Here is a 13,212-nt window from a genome sequence, read left to right as displayed (position 1 = left end):
GTAACAGCATAGTTGTTCACACTGAGGAGCTACACGCGCCTCTTCTCTACTGTGGTGTTTGGTTATTTTAGCAGACTCAAATAAATGCACACAAATGTCTGACAGGTAGAATGGAATAAATCAGAAAGGTATGGAAATAATGCTCAGCTCTAATGTGGAGACCGTTTCCCCTTCTAGGAAAGATAAGTGTATGTGTGTTATCCGAGGTGAAAGTATTCAATATATGCATATGCACACACACACACACACACACACACACACACACAGCACAGAGGAACATTTAAACCCAGTTTTTATTTGGATTCTAAAAACTATATTGACATGATTGACAACATAACCCAGCTCAGAAAGTCATTTCTAATTTTTAAAAAAATAAAAAGAGGAAAAATAAATAAAAAGTTTGACGTCACGTTGTGGTTCATGTTAGCTGCTGTCGAGCGTTACCACGGAGATGAGGACACTAGAGTGAAACGATGTGCTGGGTGTGACTGCAGGACAGTGTTCCTCCGGCCGGTTCTGGCTGCTGCCGTCACTATGGTCTGTTCCTCGGGGGAGGAGCTACTTTAAGAGGCACACGGTCACCTGAGACCTAATAGGGTCAGTCGGCTGAGCACTGCTCACCAAACTGGTCATGGACTGAAATCTGTCTGCCTGTTGGATTGATGGTGATGGAAACGCTACAGGACGTTTAATATGCTGCTTGTAAATCGTCGTATTAAAATCTACTGCAACTAGTCTTTGTCAGCAATGTAGTAAATAAAATGTCTAAGACTGTTGGTCAGATTATTTTAAAAGCAAGTTAAAAACCTCAACTGTGGATCCCTCGTTGCAGAGTGGGTCAGGACACCGTGACTGAAACTTTAAACCAGTGGGTGAACAATTAACTTACTAAACATACAGAATACATATTAAACAATATTCGCATGTTTGGCATCTCTAAACTAGTTTGTGCTACACCGTGCATTTTAAATAAACTATCCAATATTCTTCTTTAAACTATGGAGACTTGTCTCACTCCCTGACTAGTCAATGAACATAAACATGACGCTAGCAGCAGAACCCAGCGGCAGCAGAACCCAGCAGCAGGAGAACCCAGCAGCAGGAGAACTCCCTCCGTTCACACTCATTGTGACTGTAACCTACATCCAGAACATCCCATCACTGTTGCTGAGCAACACTGTCAGATCCAAGCAGCCCAGAGGCTTCCTCGTCCACTAAACACAATCTTGCATTACGGTTGGTATTGCGTAAGGACAACCGTGTATAAAAAAAATAAGAAAAAACACCAAGGGCTTTACTTGTACATTAAAAAAAAAAAAAAAAAAAAAAAAATTAGTTACAATACAGAAATTAACAAATGGCACATTGAATTCCTAATTAAAAAATAAAGTGGTGCTTGAGGAACTTTCTTACTGAGGAGACAAGTTAAATAAATTACTACCATAAACGTTACGTACAAATCTGGAGTAGTATATACAAAGGAGTTATTAGACACAAAAAAATCTACAATTTCAAATTTGAAGTTCAACAAAGACAGCAGGAGAACCGTATTTTACATAGCAGGGTTTACGTTAACAAGTGTGGGTCAGACGGGTGTGTGTGGGGGGGCAGTCTGACGAACCAGTGACAAAATAAAAAGTGGCTAGATGTTTGAACCCTTCCAGCTGACCGTACTGGCTCCCTGCAGCTCTCTGACAGACGCTGATCCGCAGGAGGGGGGCGGGGCCTCTCAGCCATGTCCAAGACCCTTGACCTGAGGCGCGTGTCTTTCCACGTCCTTGAAAGGAAAATTACCCGATTTTTTGCATTTCCATAGTTAAGACGGAAACTCTCACAGAGGAAGCTAAATAAAACTTTTACAAAAATTATTACATTATGAGCACTAAAAATACAATGACACAAAGATGAAAATATTATTTTTTTCTCGGCTCAAGAAAGGCCGGTGTTGTTTTCCAGATGAACTTGAATTTAAATCGCACATTAGTGAAAAAGTAGCACTCCGGGATTAGCTTCTGGAGCCAACAGCGTCGGGATCTACTTTTAATGAAGGCCCAGCTGCCTGTTCTTAACTCCAGGAACCACACAGCAGGTTGCCCCCGCTTTACCAACTTGAGGTTAGCTCCCACCGGTGTACAGTCACAACTCCAGCAAATAAAATGCTAAATTCATCATGAAAATAAGACCTAGGTTGAAAACCAGATGAACTGTCCTCCAACAGCTTCAGACACTTGTGGTGAGTCACTATAAGAAAAAGGACAACCTCTCCGAAAGCATCCCTCAGTATCACTTCGCTCATTAGTATCCCTCCACTTAATCTCCCAACTTCCAGATCTCCTTCTATACATTTTTTTTTTTTTTTTTTAATAGATATCGCTACAAAATAAATCCCTCCTTTTTCCTTCAGCATCCCTTAAAAAAAACAACTTCTGAGCATTAATAGTGGTCGTTACTGTTTAAAAAAAACACACGGGTGGAGAGCAGTTTAGCTTAGTGAGGGGGGGGGTCCTACTTTGTAAACACTCTCAGCGACCGTTTCACAGACACTCAATACCTGACAGACTCCTGGTTTGATCTCTGACACGGAATCATGGCTTTCACAGTATATATATATAGAAGTATATATGTATGTATATATATTGTCATCGCCTGAGCGTTGATCTCTCTGGTACAAATGTGAGATTTTGGAAGAGAAAAAAAGAAAAGAAATCCTTCATGACCCTTTGAGGAGCCCCCCCCCCTCGCAGCTAAAACTCCTCCCTTGAACAGGCTGACGTCAGGCAGTGAGCGGCAAGAAGAGGCCGTCAGCACGCGAGGTCCTCGGATTGTTTTGGTTCCGGTAGATCCGGTTCCCCGTATCGTTGTCCTGGACCGACCACCGCTCCTCCGTGTCTTACAAAGGGCGAGCAGGGTTTCAGTAAGGGAGGAGGGGGGGATCTTGACGCTGGTCCACGCCGCAAGAAGCGTCACAGAAATGCAACATGCTCCAATAAAGTGGTCAAATTGTGGGGGGCGGGGCTGCAGCGACGCGGTGAGACGACAGCGAGTGGTTCTTCACGGACATTGTTCTTTCATTCCTTTTTTTGTACTTTTTCTGATATTTTTTTATATAACAAAAACACTGAAACGTGGTGACGCAAAAGTATTAGTTCGACACTGGCGAGCAGCGCGGAGCTTAAGAGGTGGAAGGGCCCCTGCCCCCCCCTTCCTCGACGGGTGCATCGCTCCTCAAGAGTCCCGCCTCCTCTCTAGGCGTCCGACAGGCAGCTCTGGACGCTGTCCATCCACAGCTGTGCGTTCAGGCTGTCCTGGGCGCAGAAGTTGTACACGCGTTTGGTCGTCTTGAGCTGGAACACAGAAGTTGCAGCGATGCGCACGTGAACGAATGCACGTGAAATAATACTGTGACACATGACAACATGCTGGCAGACAAGCATTTGAGCAAGGCATTAGGCCCCTTTGGCATCCGTCTCAAAATCTAACTGACTTCAGATTGTTATTGACTTACACTTTTAACATTGATTAATGGTTTTGATATCTTGGACTTCTGGACTATTCGTGGAACAAAAGCATTGAAGAGAATGTGATGGACATGTTTTCTGACACGACGAAGAGGAATCAGGGAGGAAGATGTTCTCTCCTGCTGTGTCCACAAAGCAAGGCCTGATACAGCTGGCTGGCTGTGAGGACGACACAACGATGGCCGAATGTGACTTTAAAGAAGTGAAAGGGAACTTACATCGAAGAAGGCTTTCTCCTCGATGTTCTTCGGCGCTCCCATGGCGGACGTTCCTGCAAGGACGGACTCCACGTCGGCCAGGTCGATCACACCTTTGCACTCCTTGTCCTGCCTGCTCTCATAGTATCTCAGCTAAGAACGGGAGAGGGGGAGGACGTCATAAGCTCACTCATAAGCTCACTCTTTTGCTCACTCTTTTGCTGTCATTTCCTTTCCCAAGACTTACCTGATGCTTGGTCTTGTCCAGCACAAACCACCGTGGTTTCCATGGTTTCAACATCGCCCCTTTCTTAAACAGGATGCCTTCAAAACTCCTGATGGGAGAACAGTCAAAAGCAAAGATGAGGACATGTTGGACACTTTATGGGATGTTTCTGACACTGGTATTTAAGCAGTGGCCAAACTGGTGACAACCAAAAGGAGTTTCTAAATGTAACATGAAATAAACGAGGAACACGTGACCAGCCCCCTCCCCTACGGACCGGTTCTCGCTCTCCGTGCTCTGGAACTGGCTGTAAAGCGTGCTGGTGCTCGGGCGGCCGGCGACGGGGGTGGAAGTGGCGGTGGCCTCGCAGTCCAGGGTCAGATTGATGGAGGACCCGCCGGCGCTCTCCTGCAGGTAGACGCGCTGAGAGCGCCGCTGGTGGCTCAGGTTGGACGACATCAGCAACGAGCTGGAGAACGACGGCTGAGGACGAGACGGGGAAACGGTTCCGTGAGGGTTTGGACTGATGACACATCGAAAACTACAAACCAGGCGTGCTGCGAAGCAGGAAGTACACGTCTAAAACCTTCAGTGTGGTTTAGGTTCATCATTCTAATATTCTCCTTCACTCAACACACGTCTCCTTCTCTCAAAACACGTCTCCTTCACTCAACACACGTCTCCTTCACTCAACACACGTCTCCTTCTCTCAAAACACGTCTCCTTCACTCAACACACGTCTCCTTCACTCAACACACGTCTCCTTCTCTCAAAACACGTCTCCTTCACTCAACACACGTCTCCTTCCCTCAACACACGTCTCCTTCCCTCAACACACGTCTCCTTCTCTCAACACACGTCTCCTTCACTCAACACACGTCTCCTTCACTCAACACACGTCTCCTTCACTCAACACACGTCTCCTTCACTCAACACACGTCTCCTTCTCTCAACACACGTCTCCTTCCCTAAACACACGTCTCCTTCCCTAAACACACGTCTCCTTCCCTAAACACATGTCTCCTTCTCTCAACACACGTCTCCTTCCCTAAACACACGTCTCCCTCTCTCAACACACGTCTCCTTCACTCAACACACGTCTCCTTCACTCAACACACGTCTCCTTCTCTCAACACACGTCTCCTTCCCTCAACACACGTCTCCTTCCCTAAACACACGTCTCCTTCTCTCAACACACGTCTCCTTCTCTCAACACACGTCTCCTTCTCTCAACACACGTCTCCTTCTCTCAACACACTTCTCCTTCTCTCAACACACGTCTCCTTCACTCGTCTCCTTCCCTCAACACACGTCTCCTTCTCTCAACACACTTCTCCTTCTCTCAACACACTTCTCCTTCTCTCAACACACGTCTCCTTCACTCGTCTCCTTCCCTCAACACACGTCTCCCTCTCTCAACACACGTCTCCTTCTCTCAACACACGTCTCCTTCCCTCAACACATGTCTCCTTCCCTCAACACACGTCTCCTTCACTCACACGTCTCCTTCCCTCAAAACACGTCTCCTTCCCTCAACACACGTCTCCTTCCCTCAACACACGTCTCCTTCCCTCAACACACGTCTCCTTCCCTCAACACACGTCTCCTTCACTTGTCTCCTTCTCTCAACACACGTCTCCTTCTCTCAACACACGTCTCCTTCACTCAACACACGTCTCCTTCACTCAACACACGTCTCCTTCACTCAACACACGTCTCCTTCACTCAACACACGTCTCCTTCACTCAACACACGTCTCCTTCACTCAACACACGTCTCCTTCCCTCAACACACGTCTCCTTCCCTCAACACACGTCTCCTTCACTCAACACACGTCTCCTTCACTCGTCTCCTTCCCTCAACACACGTCTCCTTCACTCGTCTCCTTCCCTCAACACATGTCTCCTTCACTCGTCTCCTTCACTCAACACACGTCTCCTTCACTCGTCTCCTTCCCTCAACACATGTCTCCTTCACTCGTCTCCTTCCCTCAACACACGTCTCCTTCCCTCAACACATGTCTCCGTCACTCGTCTCCTTCTCTCAACACACGTCTCCTTCTCTCAACACACGTCTCCTTCCCTCAACACACGTCTCCTTCCCTCAACACACGTCTCCTTCACTCGTCTCCTTCCCTCAACACACGTCTCCTTCCCTCAACACATGTCTCCTTCACTCGTCTCCTTCTCTCAACACACGTCTCCTTCTCTCAACACACGTCTCCTTCCCTCAACACACGTCTCCTTCCCTAAACACATGTCTCCTTCTCTCAACACACGTCTCCTTCTCTCAACACACGTCTCCTTCTCTCAACACACGTCTCTTTCCCTCAACACACGTCTCCTTCACTCAACACACGTCTCCTTCACTCGTCTCCTTCCCTCAACACACGTCTCCTTCCCTCAACACATGTCTCCTTCACTCGTCTCCTTCTCTCAACACACGTCTCCTTCTCTCAACACACGTCTCTTTCCCTCAACACACGTCTCCTTCACTCAACACACGTCTCCTTCACTCGTCTCCTTCCCTCAACACACGTCTCCTTCCCTCAACACATGTCTCCTTCACTCGTCTCCTTCTCTCAACACACGTCTCCTTCTCTCAACACACGTCTCCTTCCCTCAACACACGTCTCCTTCCCTCAACACATGTCTCCTTCACTCGTCTCCTTCTCTCAACACACGTCTCCTTCTCTCAACACACGTCTCTTTCCCTCAACACACGTCTCCTTCACTCAACACACGTCTCCTTCACTCGTCTCCTTCCCTCAACACACGTCTCCTTCCCTCAACACATGTCTCCTTCACTCGTCTCCTTCTCTCAACACACGTCTCCTTCTCTCAACACACGTCTCCTTCCCTCAACACACGTCTCCTTCCCTCAACACATGTCTCCTTCACTCGTCTCCTTCTCTCAACACACGTCTCCTTCTCTCAACACACGTCTCTTTCCCTCAACACACGTCTCTTTCCCTCAACACACGTCTCCTTCCCTCAACACACGTCTCTTTCCCTCAACACACGTCTCCTTCCCTCAACACACGTCTCCTTCCCTCAACACACGTCTCTTTCCCTCAACACACGTCTCCTTCCCTCAACACACGTCTCCTTCCCTCAACACACGTCTCCTTCACTCAACACATGTCTCCTTCACTCGTCTCCTTCCCTCAACACACGTCTCTGTGCTATCTGTGTAGCATTTTAAGTGCTTTAGAAACTGTGTGGGATGAAAACTGTGTGTTTATTGTCAATAACGTTGAAAATACTAAAATGCTGAGGAAACATATTGTGTGTACGTGTATGTGAGCAATAGTTACACAATAGGGAATCAATAGACAATAGAGTGCAGTGTTTCCTCCAGGCTGAGAACATATTTTGCAGATTGTTGACTGTATTTCTGGTCCAAACGAACCCGTTGATCTCACCTTGCTTTCCAGTTTGGCCTCGGTTCTCTGTGCCGTTTTGATTTTATCCCACGTGTCCTTCCACTTCTCGGACGTCAGGCCGAGCTCCGCCTCCAGACTTTGGAGGTCCTGCAGCAGCTTGGTGATGGCGTCGGGCACCGCCTTGCTCAGGCTGTCGTAGCACGGCCACACGATGTGCCGCTGCGATTTGGGGCCGCCGCTGTCGGCTTTTTCAGGCGTCTCCTCCGCCACACGCTCCTGCCGGCCCCTCAGCTCCCAGTCGTAGGACGGCCCTTCTGACAGCGTCTCCTCCATGTAGAAGTCCCACACCTTCAGGTTGGAGTTGAAGGTGTACGGTCGCAGAACCTGGAACACAGGAAGCCTCACTTTAAAAAAGGGGCCGACGCATGAGTCTCCTTTTTTTCTATGACGTTGAATAAACGTAATATATGAAATGGAAACCACCCCCCCGGGATTTTGGTCCTTCGATGATGAAGCATTGAGTTGCTGGTGAGCTGGCTAGTTAGCTAGTCAATTCCACCACGACTCCATGCTACAGAACATTAAAAAGCACCAGGAGAACTGCTGGGCTCTCACCTCCTCGTCTTCAGGAGAGAACATGTAGTTGTAGAAGACGGGCGTTTTCTTGTTTAGTCTGTCGATGTAGTCCCACACGGACTTGCACACCTGAGGGCTTTTCCTCTCTCCCTTCTCCTCATACAGCACTCCTACACACACAGAAAGGGGCTCGTCAGGAACACAGAAACTGAGTTATGAGGAGTTATTGGACACAAAGGACATCATGTTAGAGACTCTGAAGTGTGCTCACCCAGCTCGATGCGTTCGTAGTCGGAGTCGAGCAGGAAGGTGCGGAAACGGTTGGACACGTAGTGGTAGGCTAAGAACTTCAGGTAGTACTGACTGAACTCAAACTCCATGGGGAACTGCAGGTGGATCTGAGGGGATTCAAAGGTCAGGGTTTAAAAGAGGCCCAAAAGGGTGACACTGACATGGTTCAGACTGCATACATGCTGGTGTTCACACATACATTAGTTAGTGCGCGGTTATACATTCTGGGCTGCATCCACCATGAACTGGCTACCATCCGCACACTCCATGTAGTTCCAGTCTACTGATTCGCCTGGCATCATGACTTGAAATGGTTGTTTCTAGATAAATAAGCAATCTAGCCAATGAGCTCCAGGGGGGACAGGACTAACACCGTTGTCAACCTGTTGTCAAGTGTTGGCTTCACATCCTGTCCCTCTTCCTATTCTTTACAAAGGGTGCTACGTTCACTCTACACACGGGTCGAACCGAGAGCGCCCGATGTGTCGGACAGCAGGGGCCACAGAAGCTACATGAAGCTGCACTTCTTGCATGTGATAAGAGGGCCGAACCAGCGTCCCTCATCGGCAAAACAGGAAATAAAGTGGGACGTACAGATAAACACACACACAGCGATGGAAAGAGACAAACACATGCATCAGCGGCTCAGCTGTTAGAATGTCGTGTTGTCCTTATTGTCTTTTGTGTATTCGTTGCTAATTGTTTATCTTTATGAGTGGACCGATGAATCCCAGTGCAGCTAACGTTTACTAAAAGTGACATTTTTAAATAAACCTTCTGGTATTATCAGTCGGATTCTGATCTAAATGTGATCTTAGATGTATGTAAATATCTTTTGCATCGCAGCAATGAAAGCAGTAGATACTTCCCTTCTTCTGACCTCCCATATTCCTTATTAAAACAGCATTTCTGCTGTGGAATAAACATGCAGAAGCCTCAAACGCGGCGCTGCAGACCCACCTGGTGTACGCAGTCCAGGAACTGCAGGAAGACGGGGGTGAAGCCGCTGCTCTGGCTGCCCAGCGTCTGCGCTCCGCGGTGGCTGAACCGGTGGCCGAACGACAGCCACTCTTTCTCCACGAGCAGCCGGAAGCCGTCGAACGTTCGGTAGTACGGATCGGACAGCAGCTGCACCAGGGACACCACCTGCACACACAGAGCGCTGCGTCACTCTTGAGCGCCGCTCAAAGGGTTCAGGAATGAAGGCGAGGCTTCTGCGCGAGTCAAACCTGCGTGGTGACGTCCCAGCCGTCCTCCAGGCTGACCATGACCGACGAACCCGAGTCCAGGAGCGCCACCACCAGCACGGACACCTGCAGCACCTTGTGTAGCTGCACACACACACACACACACACACACACAGTAAGAACAACGTCTGGAGGTCACAGAATGAGCGGTGGATGCACTGAAGTGGGGAGTACTAACCAGAACCATCCACTCAGACTCCTCCAGGCAGCGCAGGAAGCTCACGTTGTGTTCAGGGGTCAAGGAGGTGGGCACGCAGGCCTTCATCAGCTTCTTGAAGCTGTTCTTCACCTGCCGCACGTCACACACCTCGATGGGAACGACCTCCCACTGCTGGAACGAGTCCTGCTTCCCGCCCTGAAGGCAACGACAGCGCCCAAGTAAATACTGGTGATCTCTTTCTAGCCCTTAATCGCAGTTGACCCTCTCAACATCAGCGTGCCACTACCTTGAGCTGGGCCTTGTCTCCGATGATGTAGAGGTAGGCCTTCTGCTGGCGGAGAAACAGCGCCTCGCTCGGCCCTCCGTTGGGCTGCGGAGACTCCTTCACTGCCAGACGCGTCCCCACGTCTGGGTTGTAGGCACTTAGACGCCCGCTGCCCCGGATGCTGCTCCATTTACCTGCGATAAACACACACACGCGCACAGTAAAGTAGAGTCTTCAGAAGAATCATCAAAAGCTTATACGTGGAAGTCTTGTCCACTTTAAGCGGACATTAAAAGATCGGAATGATCCTTTAAAAACACACTGACGTGTATAACGTCCTCAGCTACTGATAGCCATGCTGGTAAATGAGGCAGAAATGAGAAGTACCCAGCCCAGCTCGTCACGTCTAGCTCAGCGACGGCTACATTATGACGTTGACTGGCTGCTGCTGACATTCAACAGAGGGAAGAATCAAACAGGAAACGACAGACAAGACGTCAGACAGCAGAGCTGCAGCAGCAGCATGCACGAACAGCAGACCATTAGGCTGTACAGGCGCCACGCTGCCAGGACCCACAGCAAACACGACTGTTAGAGAGTTCTCATCCGGTTAGACAGGAGTGGAGGAATGTGGGTGGGGGGCGTGGCCTACTGTACCTCTAGGAGGGTTCCTGGCCTTGCCAGACACTTTGGGCTGGGAGAGGGAGATGACTTTCGCCCTTTGACCCAGAGCTGAGGTCAAACGACAGAGACGGCCAGTTAACCAACAACGCCACACAATGGAGGATGGTTTCACACGCAAACACACACTCATTCTACATCCTCCTATTTCAGTCCCAGTTTCAGTAACAACTTTAAAACACAATTCATTTTGTTCTGAAACCAGGATCTGCAACAGACTAAAGCTAAAGGAGCAACGTTTGACGGACACACACACGTCTCACCTCCTCTGCTGAAGGTTCCGGGGACGTCCTCCTTGGTGCCCATCACCTGCTTCATCAGAGCGCCGATCTTGGGCTGCCTCAGCTTGTCTGAGGAGTCTGTGGACGGGGGAAACCCGTCAGCCATGTGACCCCACTGACAAGTCATGTCAGAGTGTGTGTGTGTGTGTGTGTGTGTGTGTGTGTGTGTGTGTGTGCGTGCTTGTGCGCGTGTGTCCACCCACCAGAGGTGCTCATATGAGTGGAGGTAAAGCCGCTGAGCGTGTTCCTGCCGCTGCTCTCGCTGTAAGAAGGCATAGAGCTGATGATGGCCTGCAGGTATTTCTCCTGCTCCAGACTGGTGGAGTCGGCCTGCGAGGGCCCTGCACAGAAGAGAAGACAAGTGAACCAACGTTTATGCTTCACGCTATGAGACACTTTTTGTTACCGCTACATTGTGTTGCAAAAGATCTTTCTCTAGATCTCTAGCATCTTTTTCAGGTAATATCTGCACCACTAGGGTCAGAGTAACAGCTTGTCGTGACCTCTGACCCCTGTACTCCTTATTATGGATCACTCCTACACTGGAGGAGTTCTGAGTGACGAGTCGAGGCAGCTAACTTTTAAAGGACTGGTGAGGACATTGATGAAGCAGGGAGTTCCCAAAAAATACCCGGCAACATTCTCCGGGAATAAAAGAAGATTCAGTACACAATTAAACAACAAAAAGGTGCCGAAAATAGATTTGTGTTTTTTAATTGTTTTAATTATACCTGTAGAAGGGGTGTTAGGGGACTTGAAGAAGCCCACTACCCCCTTGGCGTGGAGGCCTGCAGATCGCAGGAGGACGGCCTTGGTCCGCGGATTCCTCCAGCAAACCACGGGGAAGCGATTCTGCCGGTAGCAGCGGCAGATTCTCTGAATGGTCGTGTCTGGGATGCTCTGAGGCACAATCAGCAGACCCGGGTAGCTGTGAAACACACACACGCACACATATACACTGTGTTAAGCACTGGCGGAACAACCCCTCGTCTCTGTGTGCTGTCCTCCGGCGGGCTCTCACCTCCTGCAGACGGTGTACATGCGGTTGACGGTCGAGATCCGGAACGGCTCGTTTTTCGAGCGCGTCAGGCTGCTGCTGAGCGTGCCAAGGCCCAGGCGCTGGTAGTCGCGGCAGCAGGCGCGCTCCACGACGTTGCTCATGGTCTGCCTGTCGGATGAGCGCATGGTGGAGGAGAGGGTGAGGGAGCTCTGGTCCGCTTCCTCTGAAACTGTGGCACAAGACACGGAGAACCGAGATATTCCTGATGTTTTGGTGATAACGATGTCAAAGACAAATTCAAGAAGGTCTGAGTGTAAAGTGCCGATTACCTGAGATTACATCCTCGTCCAACTCCGACTGGAAGCTGCTCCGGTTCTCCCAGGTGGGGGGAGAGTACTTCTTCTTGGTCACATGCTGCCGGCCGATGGTCCTCTTAGCAGTCTTCACCAGGTTTTTGGAAAGTGTCCTGAAGAAGACAAGGGGGAGAAAAAAGGGGAAAGTTAAGCCATACTGTGCTGATTCAACAGCGTATCCCATTCAAAGTCCCTTGGCTTCCACTTCCTGTCGGGTTTTTGTTCAGATTTGACTGAATGGAGGTCGTTTTTTTGCAGAGATGGAAACAGGGCCGATAAAACGGCTGCCACATTTTCCACTAATTAAATATTCAACTGCTTCTCCCATGCTCCTTTCATTCTCCAGAAAGGGAGTGTGCGTGTGTGTGTGTGCATGTGTGTGTGTGTGCGTGTGTGCGTGTGTTGGAATTAGAGTTGATTGCTGAGACTTTGACTAAAGAGGTGACGAATAAATTAAAAAAACAGAAAGGAAACTAATAGTATGATATGAAAACATAAAGTCACATTGTGGCTACACCGGAGCAGTCACCAAAACGTCTTGTATTCATCCAGAAACTCATAACAACACAAGAGTATTATTGCTAAGGTCACTCTCACAAAAGAATATCACAGCAATCTTTTCTCAATGCATCATATTCATGAACTCAAACCGGATGCAGCCAGTGTGAACTCACTGCCTGCAGACCACCAGACACTCGCTCCCCAGGCGTGATGCACTGTGACAGAGGTGAGTGTGCACGAGGATGCATCACATGACGAGCAGCGCTCGAGAATAATCCAGTTCCTGTAGCTGTTTGTGCTCACAGGGGAACCGGCTTCTGTTTACAAACTGATGCGCCTCGTGCTTTGTGCACATCATAACAATGCAAACATTAAACTGAAAGTACTTCAACACATACCAGATGTATTCTCATGTATGTTATGTTGTTTGAAGCTAGATACTCTGGTTCCAATGTAGTCAAATCCTAAGTGATTTGAGCTTTCACTGGTTTTAACTCGATTACATATCATTTTTTTATACCATATTATTTT

The 13,212-nt window shown here is 48.9% G+C and overlaps 1 protein-coding gene across 11 annotated transcripts in view; it reads right to left on the bottom strand.

Moving 5' to 3' along the window:
* Positions 1 to 275: 275 nt before the first annotated feature.
* sbf1 (SET binding factor 1) overlaps positions 276 to 13,212 on the bottom strand; it is a 51,500-nt gene continuing 38,563 nt past the window's right edge. For 7 of the 11 annotated variants that reach the window (XM_034525827.1, XM_034525829.1, XM_034525830.1 and 4 more), the window contains 17 exons: positions 12,157 to 12,293; positions 11,849 to 12,056; positions 11,559 to 11,755; positions 11,031 to 11,168; positions 10,810 to 10,905; positions 10,523 to 10,597; positions 9,887 to 10,059; positions 9,619 to 9,795; positions 9,423 to 9,524; positions 9,154 to 9,339; positions 8,174 to 8,300; positions 7,942 to 8,072; positions 7,366 to 7,710; positions 4,219 to 4,424; positions 3,963 to 4,050; positions 3,737 to 3,868; positions 276 to 3,344 (listed from right to left, as the gene is read on the bottom strand). In XM_034525827.1, the coding sequence (XP_034381718.1) occupies positions 3,246 to 3,344; positions 3,737 to 3,868; positions 3,963 to 4,050; positions 4,219 to 4,424; positions 7,366 to 7,710; positions 7,942 to 8,072; positions 8,174 to 8,300; positions 9,154 to 9,339; positions 9,423 to 9,524; positions 9,619 to 9,795; positions 9,887 to 10,059; positions 10,523 to 10,597; positions 10,810 to 10,905; positions 11,031 to 11,168; positions 11,559 to 11,755; positions 11,849 to 12,056; positions 12,157 to 12,293 (2,617 nt within the window). In that variant the 3' untranslated portion in view covers positions 276 to 3,245. The remainder of the gene's footprint in view (positions 3,345 to 3,736; positions 3,869 to 3,962; positions 4,051 to 4,218; positions 4,425 to 7,365; positions 7,711 to 7,941; positions 8,073 to 8,173; positions 8,301 to 9,153; positions 9,340 to 9,422; positions 9,525 to 9,618; positions 9,796 to 9,886; positions 10,060 to 10,522; positions 10,598 to 10,809; positions 10,906 to 11,030; positions 11,169 to 11,558; positions 11,756 to 11,848; positions 12,057 to 12,156; positions 12,294 to 13,212) is intronic. The other 4 variants (XM_034525832.1, XM_034525833.1, XM_034525836.1 and 1 more) reach the window with 1 other exon arrangement.

The sequence above is a fragment of the Cyclopterus lumpus genome, chromosome 23, assembly GCF_009769545.1.
Source record: "Cyclopterus lumpus isolate fCycLum1 chromosome 23, fCycLum1.pri, whole genome shotgun sequence".
Lineage (NCBI taxonomy): Eukaryota > Metazoa > Chordata > Actinopteri > Perciformes > Cyclopteridae > Cyclopterus > Cyclopterus lumpus.
This window is presented reverse-complemented; position numbering and strand designations above follow the sequence as displayed.